General features: G+C 42.2%; 1 protein-coding gene across 3 annotated transcripts in view; it reads left to right on the top strand.

Moving 5' to 3' along the window:
- The window catches only part of ctnnd2a (catenin (cadherin-associated protein), delta 2a), a 363,304-nt gene that overhangs the window by 292,553 nt on the left and 48,251 nt on the right, over positions 1-22,500 (top strand). For all 3 annotated transcript variants that reach the window (XM_049565221.1, XM_049565224.1, XM_049565223.1), the window contains 4 exons: positions 2,392-2,509; positions 7,997-8,179; positions 14,989-15,162; positions 19,951-20,101. In XM_049565221.1, the coding sequence (XP_049421178.1) occupies positions 2,392-2,509; positions 7,997-8,179; positions 14,989-15,162; positions 19,951-20,101 (626 nt within the window). The remainder of the gene's footprint in view (positions 1-2,391; positions 2,510-7,996; positions 8,180-14,988; positions 15,163-19,950; positions 20,102-22,500) is intronic.

The following is a 22,500-nucleotide window of genomic DNA, read 5'->3' as shown; positions in this document are numbered from 1 at the left end:
GGTGCTGAAGGGAAATACAATTTTCCATCTATCTCATGCCACACACCTCAGTTTCATACTGTCTTTATTGACACAGGCAAATGAATCAGTGTCTGGGACTGAGTGTATCTGTATCACAGACAGCCTCGTGTTGACACACATGTCAATGTTCATCTCCAGTCTATGGGGCAATTTTGTACAGGCCTTTCCAGAGCAGTGTGTCCACACGAACACAAGCAGCCAGTGTAGTTATGGGCGTGGCATAGTACAAGGCCAATATTAGAATATTTTTTATTTCCACTTATTTAGTAGATGTTAGGGGATGCAGAGGGACTGGAGTCTATCCCAGCTGTAACTGGGAAAGAGGCGGGGTGCACCCTGGACAGGTCGCCAGACTATCACAGGTTTAACATATAAAGACAGACAACTGATCACGCTCACATTCACAGCCGTGGCCAATTTAGAGTCACCAGTTTAACCTGCATGTCTTTGGACTGTGGGAGGAAGCTGGAGCACCTGGATAAAACCCACACTGACACGGGGAGAACATGCAAACTCTGCACAGAAGGGCTCCCCCACCCTGGGGTTCGAACCCCCCTCTCCAAAGATATTTACATCTGCAGGGTGCGCGCGGGGTCTTAAAAAGTATTAGAAGTTGATAAATCAAATGTCGGAAAATTAAGGCCATTAAAAATTATTAAAAAGTCTTAATCGCGATTTTATGAAGTATTAAATTTTCTTGGCATTCAAGCTTTGACAGAAAGTATCTATGAATGTATAATTTATTTTTTCTTTTTTAATAACCAACCAAAAACAATCAATCAATTAAAAACACAAACTGGAACTGGAACATGAAATCTTATATGCCTAACAGACATTGCATCTCGTTCTTTGAGTTTACATATGGCTGAAGGGGAAAAAAAACAACAAGGTTGAATATTCGAATTATTTTTTTTTTTCACAATCGAATCCCGTGCCATCAAACGAAGCTTCAATTTTTTTGGGGTCAGCCCTAAATCCCATATGCAAGGGGCTAGCCATGAGGTTGTTGTTTTCAGCAAGTTGTCCTTGAATAGCTGATGTTGAGCTGTAGAGCTGTGTTACTTGTTATGACCTAAGGTGTATTTTAATAAACCTGCCTTAATTATTTAATTTATTCTTTCAAGCTTCATTCCTTCTCATCTTATCTGAGTTCTGTTGTTTGTGCTCCATTGATTTAATTGCAAACTACAACTGTTTAGTAAGTTAAAGATGTGTTGCTGCTAATGACAGCTTGAAGTAGCGATGAGGTCTTAAGGTTTTTTTGGAAGGTCTTAAAAAAATCTTAAAAAGGTATTAAAATTAACCTCAGGATTCCTGCATATACCCTGATCTATTATTATGTCTGCCAGGTGTAAGCCTGGAAGGGGTCATACATTTGGTCAGGTGTGTGCATGTGTGTATCTGTCTGTCTGCAGCCAAACTACTGGACCAATCAGCCTAATATTTTGTGTGCATATTTACGACTGTAAGCTCAAGGACCACATGTTGTTGCTGTGTTTCACAATTGCTGAAAAGCCTGTTTTATTGGCTGTTACATAGCCTCACTGACTACTGACTCCTCACTCATCTTAACTGGCCGGTACAGGCCACAAGTCCTCAACAAAATCATGTAACAAAAGGCATTTCCCCACGGTATTGTGTTCAGGACGGGAAATACAATTTTCTATCTATCTTTTGCTGCGCACCTCAGTTTCATATTTATTTTATTGACACAAGCAAAATGAGTCAATGTCTGGGAGTGAGTGTTTCTGTATCACAGACAGCCGCATGTTGAAACCCAAACAAATCCAACCCAACACCACCCACCTGTACCTCAAGTTCAATTAAAATTCTATTCATTATTTCTGTGCATCATATTGGCAAAGCCGCTAATAATAAATGGTACAATATTGTCAAATTATCAAAGCAGCGTTGGTGTGAGTGTTGGCTGTGAAGTTCAGGAACCAACTGTCTGACTAAAGCAGCTTTCTTTTTTCTCCCTCCTCTTTTTTTTTTTTTTTTTTTTTTTTTTTGGACTCAAGTCAAGTGCTTTAAATTGAGGCGAGCCTTCGGGGCATAGATTGAGATGTATCCAGAATTTTAATGTTCCCTTTTCAATTGTTTAGTTTAGGGAGAGCTGCCAGGTTCCCTGGTATCTGTCTCTCACTCACTCACACACACACTCTCTCTCTCTCTCTCTCTGCTTTTCTACACCTCTTGTTACCAGCTTTCTTTTTTCTTTCATCTGTCTTCCGGTCTTATCTTCCCTCCTCACCAATCCTCTTTCTTTGCACATTTGTTTTTCTCTTTCTATTTGGCAAACACACAGACACATGCACACATACTCTGACCTGTGTTCTTTGTGTGTTTGTGTGTGTGTGCGCGTTGCAGGAATGTAAGCTCCGCAGGTGAGGAGGCGAGACGAAGGATGAGGGAGTGTGACGGCCTGACAGATGCTCTGCTCTACGTCATCCAGACCTCTCTGGGCAGCGGCGAGATCGACAGCAAGGTGTGTGTGTGTGTGTGTGTGTGCTAACTTTGAGCATCTAGGCTTGTGTTTATGTAATGTGCATGACTGTGCCTGCATGAATTCATTCATGAATTCTTATCTTTCTCCATCAGTTGTGCTTTAAAAGATTATCATATAGTAAATGCGCTCTTTCAAACTAAGTCATGAAGTTGTGCTGCAGGAGAGAAAGGTGTCTCGTTACTTCTCTCGTAGACAAACTGGTGAAATCTCATTGCACAGGAGGTGACAAATAAAAAAACAACAATGGCTGAACCCCTTTTACTGCCAGCAGCGACAAGGAAGACAAATTTTAGTTTTCAAAGAGGGTGCAGTTCATCAACATGTTTTATTTAGGGCAAATTAAAGCTCTCAGATTCAAAGTGTTGCAGCACTTCTTGCTGCCAATTTAGCTCTGCCACTAGTCAAAGTTGAGCGAGTTTATGTTCACTTAATGTTTTTTTTTTTCAATGTGTGAGGACACGTTCATGTCGACGTGGAGTGTATATGTGTGTTCATGACACAGTATGTGGGGGCCAGTCAATACTACATAAACAGTGTTGTGGATGGCTGACTTCTCAAGGTCTCCCTGTCTCCCAGCCTCTCCAAATGGCCATCCTTAATCACTGCTTAACTGCCCGCCCCTCTTCACCATCTGACTGCAGTCACCAGAGGAATACTGCTGTCGCCACAGTAACAAAGACTGATTGGCAGGTGAACCAGCACGTGGTCACTGTTGAAACAGCGATGAACATTAGCCTTGTGCTCTTTATGTACTGTGTTTTTCTCTTCTTTTTTTCCAAGACCTGTTCTGCCATACCTCCTCCTCACACTATCTACTGTTAATGGCAGACTCATCTGATCTATCATTAAGAATAAATACTAGAAAATAGATCTCAAGGATTCAACAACATATGATTAATATAAAGTAGCACCACTATACCAATACTTTATGCAGATTATTTTTAAAAGGATGTATTTGTAACATTAGTCTGAGCAGAAATTATTAAAAAAACTCCAGCTGAGGATGTTCAAGTAACATTATAACTGATTATCTACCAGTTCATGTGCCCATTTACTCGTATAATCAGTTCGTCTCAGTTAGTGCTCTCACAAAAATTCCCCACACCATCACTCTCAGGATTCTTCAGGATTTGCGTTTTGATCATCAAGACGGTCTCAGCTCCCTCCTCCTTGCCTTTCATGTTCACAGATCCAGACAGAAATGCACCAGATCAGAGGAATATTCACTATATGTAATGTGAAAATTATGTTTTATAGTTGGGCGTCCCATTAAACACAATCTACAGATTGCTGCTATTATGCTGTGAGGAATTGCACAGATGTGAGGAAGTTTTAGAGACATTTAAATAGGTTTCACAGTATGTACTGGCACACAGCTAAGAGCCAATTAACTTAACTGATAAAGTCATTTGACTGGTGCGAGACCTAATGCCAGTTACATACTGCACAATATTCTTTCTGTTATGATGGCCACTGTGTTAGATTAGGCAATTATAAAGTCATAAAATCTTGCTGTTACTTGGCTAAGAGACACGACAGACTGTACATTGGTCCCTGAACAGTCAAAGCTTGTTGTCTTTCACGATGCGTATTATGCCATGGGGACGGAGGTGCAAGGAGCTGACTTCCAGGAGCAAGAATGTAATCAAAGGATAGGCTTGTGTTTGATGCTGGCTGTCTTGTGTTTGGTTGTTGTCGACTGTTACACACTACATGAGATAAAACAATTGATTGACACTGTTCACGGCCATTATCGTTCTCAATCCAAGCCGACACCCTGCAAAAGGTGGGTCTGGCTGTAATTTGTATTATGCTGTCTGAACCAGGCAGTAGGCAAATCAAACTACAAACATAATCAATGCAGTGAAATACTGACATTTTCTAGATTATATGATGTCAGTATTCAACATTCACTCATTAAAGATTCATACTTTTATTTTGGGTTTCTACTAGCACATGTTAACATGCTTTAACACAATATTTTCCTATGAGGTACACTTAAACTGATACTAATTTATGTGGGTATTTTTTAAGACTAAAAACTAACCAATAAAGGCAGCATTTGCTCAGCATCATTTCATTTTATGCAGATGATGCAGAGGTTTTCTATCTGGAAGTTATTGCAAACAAGCATTGTGATTTGGTCTACGAAAGCTTCTAAACACAACCAGACATGTTCCAGCAGGAATATGATCCAAATACAGGGAGAAATTTATGACATCTGCAACCACAGTTACAGGTTTCCCTGACCCATGACTGGCAGGGCATACATGATGATGGCTCGGACCTTGTTCTTTCCATTCAGCCAATTTTCAGGACCTGCCTCACTCTGTGTAGGCATTTGGCTTTGGGTGTTTTCTTTGCAGCCTCTTCATGGTTCCCATTTGCCTGCAGGATCCCAAGGTATTTGTAGCTGTCCTGAACATTTGCAATGCTGCTGTCTGGTAGTTCAACCCCTCAGTTCTGGTCATCTTCCTCTCTCATGTAGAGGAGGTGACTGATGGTTGCTCCACTTCGGAAACAACCATCAGTCACCTCCTCTACATGAATGACATCAAGCTGTATACATATATGTATATGTATATATATATATATATATATATATATGTGTGTGTGTGTGTGTGTGTGTGTGTATATATATATACAGTACAGGCCAAAAGTTTGGACACACCTTCTCATTCAATGCGTTTTCTTTATTTTCATGACTATTTACATTGTAGATTCTCACTGAAGGCATCAAAACTATGAATGAACACATGTGGAGTTATGTACTTAACAAAAAAAGGTGAAATAACTGAAAACATGTTTTATATTCTAGTTTCTTCAAAATAGCCACCCTTTGCTCTGATTACTGCTTTGCACACTCTTGGCATTTTCTCAATGAGCTTCAAGAGGTAGTCACCTGAAATGGTTTCCACTTCACAGGTGTGCCTTATCAGGGTTAATTAGTGGAATTTCTTGCTTTATCAATGGGGTTGGGACCATCAGTTGTGTTGTGCAGAAGTCAGGTTAATACACAGCCGACAGCCCTATTGGACAACTGTTAAAATTCATATTATGGCAAGAACCAATCAGCTAACTAAAGAAAAACGAGTGGCCATCATTACTTTAAGAAATGAAGGTCAGTCAGTCCGGAAAATTGCAAAAACTTTAAATGTGTCCCCAAGTGGAGTCGCAAAAACCATCAAGCGCTACAACGAAACTGGCACACATGAGGACCGACCCAGGAAAGGAAGACCAAGAGTCACCTCTGCTTCTGAGGATAAGTTCATCCGAGTCACCAGCCTCAGAAATCGCAAGTTAACAGCAGCTCAGATCAGAGACCAGATGAATGCCACACAGAGTTCTAGCAGCAGACCCATCTCTAGAACAACTGCGCAAATCAGGCCTTCATGGTCAAATAGCTGCTAGGAAACCACTGCTAAGGAGAGGCAACAAACAGAAGAGATTTGTTTGGGCCAAGAAACACAAGGAATGGACATTAGACCAATGGAAATCTGTGCTTTGGTCTGATGAGTCCAAATTTGAGATCTTTGGTTCCAACCGCCGTGTCTTTGTGAGACGCAGAAAAGGTGAACGGATGGATTCCACATGCCTGGTTCCCACTGTGAAGCGTGGAGGAGGAGGTGTGATGGTGTGGGGGTGTTTTGCTGGTGACACTGTTGGGGATTTATTCAAAATTGAAGGCACACTGAACCAGCATGGCTACCACAGCATCCTGCAGCGACATGCCATCCCATCCGGTTTGCGTTTAGTTGGACCATCATTTATTTTTCAACAGGACAATGACCCCAAACACACCTCCAGGCTGTGTAAGGGCTATCTGACCAAGAAGGAGAGTGATGGAGTGCTGCGGCAGATGACCTGGCCTCCACAGTCACCGGACCTGAACCCAATCGAGATGGTTTGGGGTGAGCTGGACCGCAGAGTGAAGGCAAAGGGGCCAACAAGTGCTAAACACCTCTGGGAACTCCTTCAAGACTGTTGGAAAACCATTTCAGGTGACTACCTCTTGAAGCTCATGGAGAGAATGCCAAGAGTGTGCAAAGCAGTAATCAGAGCAAAGGGTGGCTATTTTGAAGAAACTAGAATATAAAACATGTTTTCAGTTATTTCACCTTTTTTTGTTAAGTACATAACTCCACATGTGTTCATTCATAGTTTTGATGCCTTCAGTGAGAATCTACAATGTAAATAGTCATGAAAATAAAGAAAACGCATTGAATGAGAAGGTGTGTCCAAACTTTTGGCCTGTACTGTATATATATATATATATATATAAAAGAAAATAAGGGAAAGCATAATAGGTCCCCTTTAAAAGTGGTGACTGCTGCAGGGAGAAGTTTACTACTGCAGAGGAGTGGAAAAAAGCACAAGGTCATACAAACGAAACCTTATAACTGAAATAACTGTGGTTTTGTATTCATTTTTTTTTTACTAGATTCTTACACAGTTAATAAAAATGGGATTTTGTTTTGTAAGATTGCTGCTCAGTAGCTGACCCCGACCTCTGACCTCCCCGTGGACACACGAAGTACCGTGTAATCATTTTAATACCAAAGTCAGGAGTCTTTTTATTCCCTAAACCACGCAGCCAGAAAGAACAGCTCAAGGAATAAATGTGAAATAACAGATCGAAATATGAAATGTCAAAGTAAATTGTAAATAAAATGTAACTTCTCCTACATCATTCTATAATAGCATGTGAATAGAATTTCAGACATGACTGCAGCTCGCTGGAGTGAGACATTGTTTTGTTTGTTGCATCTCTTGAGGCCGTTCAATTACACTCCTTAGTTGTTTCTGTGTAAACCAACGGTCAGACAGAGAGAAGATTGATGATTCGTCTTTGTTAATTTCCACTCTGTTGACTCGATGACTCCCCTTTCTCACTGATACTGAACACATGCATGCGAGTACACACGCTCAGTGAAAGTACACACTTAAGCGTAGACACCACACACTGTAGGAATTAGTTTGCTCTCGTTCAGGCACACTCCTCGGCTGGCAGGTTCGCCTCTAAACTTGGTGTTTAATGGGGTGTGATACAATATATTGGGCTTGTCATTTTTCCTCATTTACCTGAGTTTCTTCTAATCTCGTTTCAAAGTCAGTGCTAACAAAATAGAGAAGCATATTACCTGTGAGATTATCTTTCTTTCCTTTCCGTCGCTCTCTGTCTCTCAGTCTCTCCGTCTGTCTGGCTCGTGGGTGGGGGGTGGAAGGCCGATAGTGTAAAAGTGTGAGAGTGGGCGGTTTTTATCAGTATGCTTTGACTTTGAGTTTGCTCTGTGTTTTCAAGCGAGATGTTTCATTAAATGGCATCAAACGCAAATCTCCCACCTCAACTTTCTCACTTTATTCATTTATATCTCTCCTTTTTTCATCTCCTCATGCTTCTCCCTACTCTCTCTCTCTTTCTCTCTCCTGCCTCACTTCATCTCTCCCGACTCTCTTTATCTCCAGACTGTAGAGAACTGTGTTTGCATCCTGAGGAACCTGTCGTACCGCTTGGCAGCCGAGACGTCCCACGGCCAGCAGGGGGGGCTGGAGGAGCTGGATGGTCTGCTCTGTGATGCCAACGGCCGTGACGGAGAGAGCTCTGGCTGCTGGGGCAAGAAGAAGAAGAAAAAGAAGGGAGCTGATCAGGTAAGGGGAGAGATTAGAGGAGATGGTGTAGAAACATAGATTGATGGGGTGGGCACAGTGAATAAAAAAAGTTGGAAGTGATGTTGGTATTGGGCACAGGAATAGCTTCAATACTCCTTGGCATAGATTCTGCAAGGTTGTGGTACTCTACTGGAGGAATAAACACCGCTCTTCCTCATTTGATTTTGGGTGATGGTGGTAAGTTCCCTGACACACAAAGTCAATGGTCAGCTGCCGGTCAATGTTGGGGCGTTGCTAAGTGTCTGTCGCCCTAGTTTTTGTGGTGTGTGCCACACCATCAGCCCTTGTTGGCTTTTTGTTGGCTGATTCAGCATGTCTGAATCGGTGTTGGAGCACCCATCAGTGAATGTAATCACTCATCACAGTTCAGCTCAGAGCAGAGAAGAGAAACGGAAATGAGAAAGGCCGACAAATGGCTAAAGCAAAGATGACTTGAGATCAAGACAAACTTGTTATATTAGGTAAGATCATTTTTCTAGCCATTTAAATCTTCAGCAGACACAGTTTGTAGTTGTTTGTGTAGTTTGCTCGCACACAGTACATATCCTTTGTTCTTCTAACATCAGTTTGTGTTGTTAACTTCCTGTCCTGTCAGTCTTCCAATTTCCAATTTTGAATGACAAATACAGACTACAGCCACCTTCTCATGGATGTATAAAGAATACTGGACACAGCGTTCTCTGTTTATTTCTATGAAAGCTGCTCCTTGGCGCATGAGGCCAAAAAAGTTTGACCTATCGAGTGTAAACTTACCCAGATCCTCTGCACTGATGGGCCCATGGGCATTGTTGGGCCCTTGGGCTTGATCTTGTCTGCATCCAGCTCTGCCTGTCTTACTGTGTATCCTTCAATACTGCTCAATAAGTCGACTATCCAACCTGAATCAGATAGTCGTCAACAAAATATTAGCCATTTTGTTGTGTCACGCTTGGCTTTGGTGGGACTGTTTGATTTTAAATGTTATTAATAAAGAATCCCTCTCTTCTTCTTCTCTCTGTCTCTGTAAATGGTCTGTGTCAATGTGTGTCATGTGTTTTATGCCCATAGGAAAGAGGGGAACAGACACGGTGTAGCCAGTGAGCTGCATTAGCCTGGAGAGCCGATGGCAAATAATGGACGAAATAAAACAAAAATAAAGCCAGCCAGACTCTCGCAGGCCGAGCAGCTACCCTCCATCAGCCGAACGGCTAAGTTGAGGTTTAGGCGTCCACTAACTTGAATGTGCATAAAATGATTTCGTCATTAGCTCCTCTAGACTTTCGAAATGTTATCAGACTGAATGGATCAAATCCTGATCGTGAAACAAGTCATTTTGCCATGACTGTAATGTTCAAAATAATTTAGACAGACATCTCTCTCCTAGTGTAAGTTTATTGGAAGAAGTATTTTGGGGCCCATGGCATCATGTGACAGGTGGCCACTATGAAAATTGGCTTCAAAGCCTGGGGGCCTACGCCTGCTGGTATGGAGAATTATTTTCTTACACAGGTGCAGAACATTCATGCTAGTTGGCAGTTGGCTGTAGGTGCTGGTTTGGTGTGTCTGGGACTTATCACAGTCCAAAATCAACCATTGGTGGTCAGTTTGGTTGAGATGATGTGGCTGTAAAGGCCATAGCATAGGAATCACATCATTTAGTACTCAGAATATTCAGTGACCCCCATGTGCTTTGTATAGAAGCATCCGCATTCATTATGGTTCTCCACGTGTTTATTCTGGGATTTACTTTCATTTGTCCCCCATCTGTATATATACACATGGGTGCAAAAAGAAGACAGCTTTTATGATGAAGCAGGAACGCAGTGTGAGTGGTGGAAGCAGCCGCGCCTTCAACAGGGAGATGTGTGGTAAATAATGGAAGACAGGGATGAAAATCACAGATCACAGAGTATTATGCAAGCTGAGTTGAAAGGCATTGGCTTCTTTTATAATGTATTAACTCATAAGACAATTTTTCACTGCTTTTTTTTTTTTTTAAAAAATCACAGTTTATGTATTTGAAACTTTCTCACCTAACTTCTCTCGTCAAAAGCTTCATCATTCTTAGTTTATTTTTTACTCTCCCTCTTCCCCGCTGTCTACTCTGTTATGCCCTTTTCAGGCCGTTAAGGTAGAGGTTGACTACCCTCCATGGACGAGACCTGATGTTTTGCTGAAGTCGAAAGCGCACCTGAACAGCCTGCAGAGCTCTTAGTGCGTGGATGTTAGAATTGTCCATGGGTTTGAAACAGACACACAAACAAAGCCCGTACTTGCGTCCTTAAGACCCAATGGACTGATATATGAGATCCAAGCCTGAGATTCAAAGCTTTATTTTTGTTTTATTTCATCCATTATTTACCATCGGCTCTCCAGGCTAATGCAGCTCACTGGCTACACCGTGTCTTTTCCCCTCTTCCCTATGGGCATAAAACACATGACACACATTGACATGGACCATTTACAGAGACAGAGAGAGAAGAGGAAGAGAGGGATTCTTCATAAATAACATTTAAAAATCAAGCATGAATCCCACCCAAGCCCGAGCGTGACACAACAAAATGGCTAATATTTTGTCGGAGACTGTCTATAGTCTGTCTATACACCAATATGAGAGTGAGGGGTAGTAGGTAGTGAGACGGGCACAGACTGAGGAGAAGGGTAGAAGCCAAGAGACTGGGTCAGAGAGAGAGACAGGGATTGATGTAGGGAAGAAACCGGACAGGAGAGACAGATAGAGAGAGACACGGGCGGTGATGTTGTCTCCTTATCATTTATTAGAGGTTCAGACAGCAAGGCCCAGGAGCAGCACTGAGCCTAAACTGGAGCTACACACTCCTAAACCAGTACTGGAACACACACACACACACACACATTTCTTTATTTATTTTCTTGCTATCAGGGAAATTCTACGGGTTTTGTTTCAAGACATGTCTCCTGAAAGTTCTTAAGCCCAGTTCAGACCAATGATTAGTGACAAGATGAAACCATTGTAGAGAAAAGTTGCAGCGGTGTCAACTGGCTGTCTGAGCTCGACTCAAGCCGGCTGATGGTGTCACCTGCAACTCCACTGGTCAAATAGCCGATGGCTAGTTTTAGAACCTAAAGCTGGTCACCTGTTTCTACAGCCGAATGGCTTGCACTGAAGTCTGCTGGTCAAGTCAGAATGACCACAGACGGCGTGTTCGCCTGCTGCAGGTGCTCCATCCCTGCCAAACCCTCTTTTTTCATCACTACTACAAATGCAACTGTAGCCAGTATCTCACTATCACTATCCCCATTCATAATTTAAGAAGCTACAAATAATATTCAGCCACAAAATAAGCTGGAAAAGCTGCAAACAAAGCAGAGAGTTGTTGCACAGAGATGATACACCATCTCATCCAGTTGCATCGGTGTGAACTGTCAGGTCTTGTTGCGAATCTTTGGTCTGAACTGGGCTTTCAGGCAAATAATACAACTTTAAAAATGGCACAAGTGATTTTTTAAAAATAAATAAAGATGAATTCGGCAACATTTCACATTCTTGCCCCAGAACTGCAACACAGATGGCAAATCATCGAGTGTTCTCTTGTGATTAATGGATAACAATGTCGGTATCCAGCTGTCTGACCAGACACTTTGAATGTGAATGTGTTATTTACATTACTGGCATTTTGAGGACAGGGCAGCTACAGCTTAGAACCTGATCAAGTTCCCCACAGCAGACAATGTGGAGCTCAAGCTGCAGTGAATGTAGCAGCTTTGGTGTTTTATGATTCTTAACCATGCATACACAGAAGATAAAGAAGGACATATGGGAATTCACCTTATTTAAAAAAAAACTTATTTGAATGCTGCATATGAACCAGTTTCTTGCACTGAGGCAAATACATTTGAAAATGTTTGATATACTTAATCTTTTGAGAATCCAAGATACACAAATTAACATTATGCGTTCAGATTTAGTATGTAGGATGTCTCTAGGCAACAGAAAGTACTCTACTGTGAAAGAGTTGATGCCTCTTGTTATAGCGCCTTTACACACTTCAAACTATAAGATGCCTTTGATTTTTTTGATCAGAGAATCTGTGTACAGATAAAAACATGTGCACACACACACGGTCACACACACACACACACACACACACACACACAATCCACAGCACCTCTCTCAAGACACACACTAGCCTAGTTTACCTTGAGACAAGGGGAGGAGGAGAAGCAGTAGAGCGAAACCGAGGAGGTCGATAGGGAGAGGAAAAACTGAGAACTGGGAGAGAAGGATGGAAATAGAATAAGAAATTAGGGAGTAAGGGAGGCGAGCAAGAAATAAAAAAAGAGAGAGAAGCCAAGGGAGAGGTTGAGAGAAAGAATCAACAGGAGAGAAAAGGGGGACGAGATATTAATGACAAGCAGGAGAGGAGAGAAATAGAAATGAAAGGGGAGAGAGAGAGAGAAAGAGAGCTAGTTGTGGGTTCATGCCTATGTGAAAGAGGTGTGGGCATGTCACTCAACAAAGAGGTTCAGACATCAAGGGACTCCATTGTAGTGGAGGAGAGGAGGAGGATGGAGGTAAAGGGGAAGAGAGGTGCGAAGCTTTAGGTTTATGTCTCAAAGCAAATGTAGGAGGGAAACATTCTCTCATAGTCACTGTTTTCAGATGCATCTCTTTCCTCTCTATTTTTTGCCCTTTCCCACCTCTCTCCTCTGTCACTATTCTCTCCCTCGTAGCAGCATGACAGGGGGTGATTTACTCAGTGTCTCTGGCTTTTTAATAGGTCAGGGTGTACTGAGTGGAGATGTAGTAATGCATGCACTTAGACACACAAGAATACGCATCCACAGATACCTCCCTTTCATAAATATTGCAGGTATGAAATCGGATGAATGGGAGGACTGGGGACACTGAATGACTGCTGCTGTTTGCTGCTTAGGTGTGTTGTTAGTTCAGGGGTATTCAGTTAAAATTCAAAGCGGTAGAGTTACTAAAGTTTTCTCACAGCAAAGGTCAGAATCTCATCATGTCTAAATGTGTCCTAAAACCTAGTCCTGCATCTATCAGATAAAATGAAGAACATGCATTTCCACATCATTTCAAATACTTATTGTCAGTGTTTTCAAAGCATGCTGTTAACATACGGACACACTGAACTTGTATGGCAACCAAAAAGAATTGTTATTATAAATCCTCCTAGCACAACGGACTTAAGGCCTAAATTTCAAGTAAAGGAAAGACACAATCTTCTGAATAACATAAATATAAAGTGCCTTTCCGTCACTGCTTATCCTGTTAGGGGTTATGAGGGGGCCAGAGCCTATCCCAGCTGACATCGGGCGAGAGGCAGGGTACACCCTGGACAGGTCGCCAGACTATCACAGGGCTGACACATAGAGACAGACAACCATTCACTCTCACATTCACACCTATGGACAATTTAGAGTTATCAATTAACCTGCATGTCTTTGGACTGTGGGAGGAAGCCGGAGTACCCCCAGAAAACCCACTTTTTTTCCTACTTCCTGTGAGTGAAATGGGCCTGTGACTGCTCAACCAGTAATCTGAATCTTGTCTTAAATGGAGTTAGTGACATTGTCATGCATGTGTAGGTGCTCATCAGTGAGGTTTTGGTGTGTTTTAATAATGTTTGTTGCGGTGAAAGCTGACTCACAGCTATACGTCGATCCAAACATGGTCATGTTGTATATTGCTACCTTGGTTAGAGCATGAAAACCAGTCTCAGGCTCCTTTTACACTGCCAGATTTTCCACAAATGTTGGGCCGTTTTGGTGGGAAGCTGCAAGCGTTTAGACACACAGAGCCGGATTGGCGAGTTGATCCGCCTCGTAGGGTAGTCATATTGGCGTAACCCTTTTAGTTGAAAAAGACCGAGGCAGCCTTCCGCCACGGGTGGGGCTGTTGAAGACTTGTGGGAGGAGCTGTTGATGACGCCACACGTGCGAGCCACTGGCAGTGGATAAACAAGAAACAGCTGATAGCAGGAATTAGCGAGCAGCTAGTAGTCAGAGGGAAACACAAACCTGACAGACACTGTAAAGATGAGCAACTGGGGAGACAAGGAATTGTGCGTCCTCCTTGTCCTCGCAAATGAAGAGATCATTAACCGTCAGATGACGGGGACGGTGAAGAACGGGCTGACTTATGAGAAAATTGCAGAAGGACTGACCACGTCTTCCCTCCCGTGTCACTGTTTACGTCACACGCTGAGCTACACGTTTTGTTACTTGCTCACGCCCCCTATTGCCCTGAGAAAGGCGCATTCTGTTCTGTTTTGCTGCACTCCCCGATTTTGTTTTCATACTGCCAATGCTGAAAGACTGATTGGGCTTTCCTGCAAATTTTCACAATTCCTGTTTAAAAAGGGCTTCAGATAGTCTATATAGCCAGAAAGTTAGCAGGGTGAGTTGCTCTCTATGCTGTCATTTCTCTCACATCTTTCTTATGCTGTTGTTCTCTCTTGAGAACTACCTACACATGGTTAGCAATCAGTTAGATTAGCTTAACTGAGTGAAGCTGCTGCTGTTTTAACTGGATTGGCTGCACCCACATACAGAACCGTCACTCACGTGCGTTTTAGTGTAACACCCCTGGAGCATCTGGTTTCAGCTGAACCTCCTGGGATTTAACTTGACATCTTGCTGCATTGATGTACAGGTGTACTTCAGGACTGTGTGACATCTCAGAGCTCACTTTTGCTGAAACACACTTGTTATTGCTGGAAAAGAGCTTGCAATGTTTACTCAGCTATCTTTTCATTAATGAAAGTTAACATAAAATAATCTGTCGCATTCTGTCTCCTCTTTCACAGTGGGATGGCGTGGGCCCCTTCCCGGACACAGCCGAGCCCCCCAAAGGGGTTCAGATGCTGTGGCACCCCACCATCGTCAAGCCCTACCTCACCCTGCTGTCTGAATGCTCCAACCCGGACACCTTGGAGGGAGCAGCCGGGGCTCTGCAGAACCTGGCTGCAGGCAGCTGGAAGGTAACTGCCTGATTTGATATGTTTCTCAGTGCTGTCAGACTTCTTTGCCACACATAAATATCATCAGAGCCAACAAGTATAATCACGAATTTACTGTAAACAATATTCAGGCACTGGTGTTTTGACTGTAGAATTAATATGCAGATGTTCACGCTGCTCTCACAGTCCTTGTACTGTATTGTCTACTGTTAATGTATATGTGTCCTTATAGCTCTTTAATTGTCCATTAGTATGAAAGAAGGGATTCATCATTAGCTTGTCCTTTCTCAGCCATGCGGTGAAAGCAGAGAAACACAGTGTACACACATTATTTGTGCAGATAAACCACAGATTAAACAGTTTATTTACATTTTTATAGGGTGCTGTTTCTCTTTTATATCTTCTATACTGTTTTTTCCAACTTCATAGTACTGCTGTCTTATTGTTTTTCCTATTTTAACTTGCACTATTTTTACTCCACTCCATACATCAGAGGTATGTGGGCCCAGGGACCATGTTGTGTTGTATAAATGTTAATGTTGCACCTTGATCCCAGAGACATGCTCCTTTATTCTGCCCTGCAAAAAGATGTATGGTAAACTGACAATGAAGTTGATTTGATTTGTAAGTAGGACAAAGCTACAGTGTGCGTGCAAGTGTGTAATTATATGTGAAGGCTACCTATCTGATGGCTGAGTTCTTTTGAGAAACTCTCACAGCCTTTAACCGACAACTGCTCCACACCCAGGCGGTTAGATGTAACAATACTTCTACCCTTTCACGTACAAGGATTAATAACATAACTCTGATTTGGCGTCTGTTTATTTAAAATGTTGTAAGGATAGTTTTCAGAGAGTAATTTCACAGGATGGAAATTCTAAGACAGACTGGCCTTGCTGAGTGTTTCCATGGCAGGCAAATATCCATTGACAAGTTAACAAAGGATTAAAAATCAACAAGGACACTATGGCAGGTTGGGTGTGTGCCACTTTTTCTTTTCAACCCTGATCATCTAGTTCTGTCTTAAATCACATTCAAAGGCTGATTTGCAGTAATTACCACAGAGTCCAAAATATACACAGCTCAGACACTAAGTTTAAATAATGTTCTGTTGGCTCACTCTGCCATCCGGCTGACTGTGATGAATCTCCAGCACAATCCCATGTTTTTATATGTTCTGTAGTATGTAATATTGTTCAGCAGCAATGCAATAACTGTAATAATGTAAAGGCTCCAAGCCTGAACACACCAGGGAGTAGAGCCAGGTTTCAACAGCAGCTGACTGATGGAAACAGCTAGATGGTAATCATATATGAGTCATGCAGTCACATTGGAGAGTATTGGTAAAGGCAGCTTAAGCCTTGAGGGAGGTGCGTATATATAAGGGTATGAGGTAGAAAGTGTGAGGGTGTAACCTTGGAATGACCTTGGAAAACTGCATCAGACATTGTTGGTTGTAAACAGGCTATGCGGGAATGTTGATGGAAGTGTTTATGCGGTCAAAAAAAAAAAGAAAAAGCTAAGTCGAAAGGTTACATTACTTTTGCTGTTTGTGAAAACTTGAAGTCTAGAGGCAGTTACAGACAAGGAAAGCACACTGTGGTCGAGATAGATGTCTCTGTGGTCCTGTAAATGTGCGTGGGAGTTGTATGTATCTGATTTTGGTTTTGTGAGTTTTTCCATGGGTAGTGGAGTGGACAGAGAAGCGGAGATGGAAGAGGAGGCTATAGAAAGACAAGGGAGAAGGAGGAAATGATGGGGGCAGGTGGTCTTCAGGAAATCACATTTTCTATTTTGGGGCCCGCATGCATGTGTGTGTATGTGTGTGCTTTGTTGTGTCTTCTCTAAGCCATCTCCCTCTCCTGACTTTGCTAACAGTTTCCAAAGAAGCTGTGTTGGCGTGCTGCTGGCACATTCTACGCTCTGTTCGCTAAGCTCTTGGTTAAGACATATGATCATTTCTCTCCAAGGGTGAATTATTTCCTAAAATGATTATGTGCGCCATAGTTTGCCCATTTCGGTCTCCAAGAAAAACAATAGTGTTCTAACCTTAACGTACCTTGGAAATTATTCTTTTCACGCAGTCTTTTAGCTTCACACTTGACTTACTGATATCTATTCTTGGGTGCTGCTTAGCTCATCCCCAGTCTTCTACAGTTGACCCACAACGCAGCACCACTTGAGCTGTTTAGGGTTGAGTGGTCTATTTAAGCGTACCTTGATAGTTATTGAGGGAGGATAGAGTGGTCTCCAAGCTCAAAACTCTTCTCTCTGGTTCATGTAATTCTCCCTCTTACAGTATATCACTGGTGAGTCAGTGTAATGCCTCAGCCCTTCTTATATTGACCTGTATCCCACTCGACCATGTCCATTGTACTTCATCTGTCTCTTTTTCCTTTTTCCTACTGTACCCACTTTAGAAAAGAAAGAATAGATAATAGCAGATCTTCATTGTCAGATTGCGCAAGTTCAGCAAGATTCAGTTTGCAATTTCCGCATCAGTGCTATAATAAATAGGTAAAAAATAAACAGCAAATAGCAATAAAAGCTAAGGCAGCTGTCACAGTGTTGTAATAAAGTCACTTGTGCCAGATAAGTGTGAGGGCAGTCAGACAGATTATGGGGGAGACGTAGTGGACTGATGCAGTGCAGATATAGCTCTAGGGAAAAGGCTATTTCTCAGTCTGGAGGTGGGAGCGTAGAAGGCCTTATAATGTCTTCCAGATGGAAGGAGTTCAAACAGACGGTTGCATGGGTGTATGGGGTCCTTACAGATGCTGGTGGCTTTTCAGAGACAGCATCAGCCATCAGTGTCCTCCAGGGCTGGGAGCTGTATCTCAGTGATCTTCTGTGCTACAGAGACAACTCGCTGAAGAGCTTTCCTATACAGTGTTGTGCGACTGTGATACCAGAAAGAGATGCAGTATGTGTGAGGAGCCTCTCTGTGGTGTAGTGATAGAAAGTCACCAGCATCTGTCGGGGCAGGCCAGCTTTTTATGCCTCTGTGCTGACAACAGCTATGGCTGGAGGAATCCTGTTTTAGTTTGTCCATCTGACCATCCTTTCATCCCATTCTTGTGAACATGATATCTTAAGAACCCTTGAGGGAATTTCCTAAAATTAGGCACAAACGTCCACTTGGATTTAACAATGAATTGATAAGATTTTGTTAAACATCAAGGTCAGTGTGACCTCACATCCGTCCCATTCTTGTATACCCAATATCTCAGGAATGCCTGAAGGGAATGTCTTCACATTTGGCACAAACGTCCCCTTGGACTCAAGGATGAACACATAGGATTTTGGTGGTCAAAGGTCACAGTAATTATGACAAATTTTCACACAAATGACTAAGAGGATAAAATGATGAAGTGATGACATTTTATATCCAACAGGTCAAAGGTCAGCTTCAGTGTGACATCACAGTGTTCTTCAAAAGTACTTTCCTGGTCATAACTCAATGGGCGCGGTTACATGATGACTTCTAATTCGGAATGAAATAAATCTGAATGAAATGATTTGGAATTAAAGTCTTTCCAGGTAGTTTACATGGGAATTACTCATTCCAAATGAGGGTTTAATCGCCTTTTAGTCGCCTTTATTTGGGTCTGTGCAAGATTTGGGGCAGTGAAGGTTTTTGATTGGATAGGGGGCGGGGCGGATGTTTCGGGCTTGTTTTGCTTATATTCTTGAAGCAGCAGTACGACAACAACCTTGTTCTGCTAATGCTTCGTCTGTTGAGGAGGAGAAAAGAGGTAGAAGGTTGAAGAAGGGAGATAGAAGACCGTGCTTTGGGGAGTGGAAACCGGTGAGTGCAACGAGTCGCGGGCACACTATATACGTCATCGCGCCAGAGGGGCAAGGAAATGAGCATGCGCAGAAAGACCAGAATGAACTTAAAGAGGAATGAGTGTATACAAGTGTGAGTTCATTCGGAATTAGAAATGGAATATTCCAGCCCCTTACATCAGAATGAATTTTCAGTCGCAATGGCCATTTTCATTCCGAATTAGGCGTTTACAAGATCACTTTTAATAGGAATTAACTTTTATTCCGAATGAAAAGGGAATTAAACTGTCCATATAAATGTACTCACTGTATTGGTGACACTAATCTTTGGTGCCTAAATTGAAACTGTGGTGTTTGCGTGGACCTTCTGTGCTGCCGGGTTGAAGCTGTGTGTGAAGCATCCTCATTTTAAAGGTTGAAGCATTGTCTGCTGTCATGGCTACATATCAATCTGGACAGACGTGGATGTAAACTGTAACTGCAACCTGACTGGTTGGCAGAACTGCAAGGCTGTAATTCTAGCTCAGCTTGTATTCACAATCTGTTGCTCTGTCTGGTTAAAGACAGAAAATAATCAGCGTGGTGACAATAAGACAGTGTAAGAAAAAAGAAGAATGGATTAAAGATTCCACAATGCACAGGTGTGACAGTGACAGTGACCCCATTGTAAGGAGAAACCAAACAAGCATAGTGTCACAAGCATGTGAAGAGGATGGTTTCTGTATGGTTGCCATGCACTGTCTTTTGTATACTTTGCTGTGTGGACACAGTTGTTATTACTGTGGCCTTGCATCCTCTTTATCCCATTCAAGGAGAAGACTGTTGAATAAAACCAAAAAAAGTAAAACCTTTGTTTTAGAAATAAAATTTTTCTTTATTACTAAATCTTAATAATGCTCTTGTGAAGTACATTGCCACCACAAATGTACCATGGGATTGTTTTTACTGTTGCCTGGCTACGATACATGCATTTAAATGTTTGCTATTTTTGCTATCCTCCCCCTGATTTCTCCTCGTCAGTGGTCGGTGTACATCCGGGCTGCTGTGCGTAAGGAGAAGGGCCTTCCCATCCTGGTGGAGTTACTGAGGATAGACAACGACAAGGTGGTGTGTGCCGTGGCCACCGCTCTCAGAAATATGGCCCTGGACATCAGGAACAAGGAGCTCATTGGTGAGTACTGATGAAAACTTTTCCCAGAGATGATATTTGGTGGTGAAACATCCCCCGCTTGGTAGACAGTCATTAGCTCTTTTCAATCTCTATCAAGTTACATGAATTTGGACACCTGCAGTGCTGTGCTCAGTTGCAGTCTCTGTTGTTTGTTTGTGAAGAGCGTCCCGAAGCCCATTTTCATCTCTAATTGCATTCTCTCAAAGCTGCTCCACTGTGGTCTGCCCCTGTCACATTGCTCTCATTTCGAGTATGCAAGTCAAGAGCTTGTGTACAAGTGATGTAACACAAGGGTAAAGAGCCTGTGGCCAGTTGCACCAATTAGAAGTAATTTAACACTAATACCAGCCTGTAGTTACCTCATAGTAACATAGTTTGATGGCTCACTTGGCTTGTTCCACTTGGAGAACTTTGGTGCTGCTGTGGCATTTTGACCTAATGGGTTAATGATGTCTTTTTTTGAGACCATTATTTGGCAATCACAAACTACAATCAAGACTATATGATGAGCTGACATTTTAAATAGGGTTGCCCCATGAAAGTCAAAGATTCAAATCATCAGTGACCCTGTCGTCGACTGAGGAATGGGGGGCGGCATTTTGATCCCCAGATTTAGCTGCAGAGTGAGTGCTCCTGGCTTTCACACTGCTCTCCGGTATGGAGTCTTGGCAAAACATGTTGTTGCATCTCCAGTCTTTCATTAGCGTAGTTAGCATGCATCAGCTCAGAGGGCTAACTTGGCTTGTTTACTATTGCTGTCATCCTGCAGGTCCCAATGAAGCCTGTTAAACTCTAACTCTGTATGGAAAAACAGGAACAAATAGTCAAATGCTTGTATTAAACGGACAAATCTGAGAACTGAGGATGTCTTGTAATTTAGTTAATCGAGGCCAGAGTATGTTTGTTGTGAGAAAATTAGAGTAATACGGAGAGGTGTTCAGGGAGGTGAGTAAAGTAAAAATACATGTCGAAAAAGATGTAGCTGTGAGAGAAAGTACAGAAAGAGGGAGAGTGTGAGAGAGAGACTCTAGCATGGGAGATGATCAAATCAAAGAGCTGCATTGGGCTTTGAAAAGCACACTGTGGTCATGAGTGCGCCTCAGTCAGGCTAGCTGACTGGCAGCTACACCACATCTAGTGACAAAGGATAACTGGTTAGCTAACACATTAGGATACTTTTATATTGTGTGAATGCTCACATGTGGATGAATGTTTCCCTCTGTGTCTACAAATGTGTTCGTGTGTGTGTGTGTGTGTGTGTGTGTGTGTACACACTATGTGAGCATGTGGCATCACCCCTCACCGTCTCTGGTATCTCTGATTATCTCGGCTTCCTGGTGGGCTCAGTGGTTTCTATAGCAACCCCGCTACCCTCAGCCTCAGACGAGGGACATGTGGAGCCTCTCTGGGTTTCGCCGAAGTGTTTATAAGAGCGACAAGGAATACCACAGGCACAGCTCAATACGCCCATACACCACGTCTGTCTGGCGCACGGCTGCAGATTACAGGATAATTGAGGGCTTTGCACAAAGACGCTTATCAGTCGGATTTGAATGGTTTTTGTTTATGTTTGTTTGTCTGTGTGTTTTCCTTTCCTCAATGCACCTGCAGATGTATCAGCGAGTCATTTGAATATAAAGTTAGGCGCTGTAGAAACCCTCACAGGTGCATTCATTTATTGTTTTGCAAAACATGTTTTAAGGCACATTTTCTAGATATTAGATAATGAAATATGGGCGCAGGAATTATTTAAATGCACTTGATCTATATCAACTCAAACAGAATTGTTAATGCAGTAAATTAGTGTTTCCCCTGCCACCAACCAGGTAGCGTTTATTAATGTTTAATGTATGATATTAATAGGATATTGTAGTATTTCAAGGTCAAAATGCTGCTATAAATGCCTTTACATTAAATCTGCCTGAAACATTTGCTTTCACATTTTCTAAATAGATGTGAATAAAATTTAAAAAAAAAAACAAAAAAAAAACCAGTCCACATACTGACATGATTTAATCGAGTGTTCCATTTGACCTTTTTTGACGAGAACAGCTAACGTCTGCTCTGGAAATCATTAAAACGTTCGCTAATTGATTAAAAGCAATTGGTCAGTTTTTACCTTTTAGTCATTTATAGCCATTAGCTCCTCAAGCAGAGAAAGATAAAGAGGAGTTATGGAATGAGAGGCAGACACTGTGCGCTTCGTCGAGAGAAAGGCAGGCAAAACACACAGGATGACTGAATAATGTAATTACTTCCAAATTCACAGGGAAAATCAATTCAAATTTGTTTGGCATTTTCATTTGACTACATGCTTGACTTATTCAGCTGCAGGATAACATGGTTTAAGTCCTGCGTGTGATTAGCTCTCCCGGTGTTATTTCAGAGACTTAAGAGAC

This window comes from Epinephelus fuscoguttatus, linkage group LG21 (assembly GCF_011397635.1).
Source record: "Epinephelus fuscoguttatus linkage group LG21, E.fuscoguttatus.final_Chr_v1".
Taxonomy (NCBI): Eukaryota; Metazoa; Chordata; class Actinopteri; order Perciformes; family Serranidae; genus Epinephelus; species Epinephelus fuscoguttatus.
Note: the sequence above shows the minus strand (reverse complement) of the source record. Positions and strands in the feature narration are given on the sequence as shown.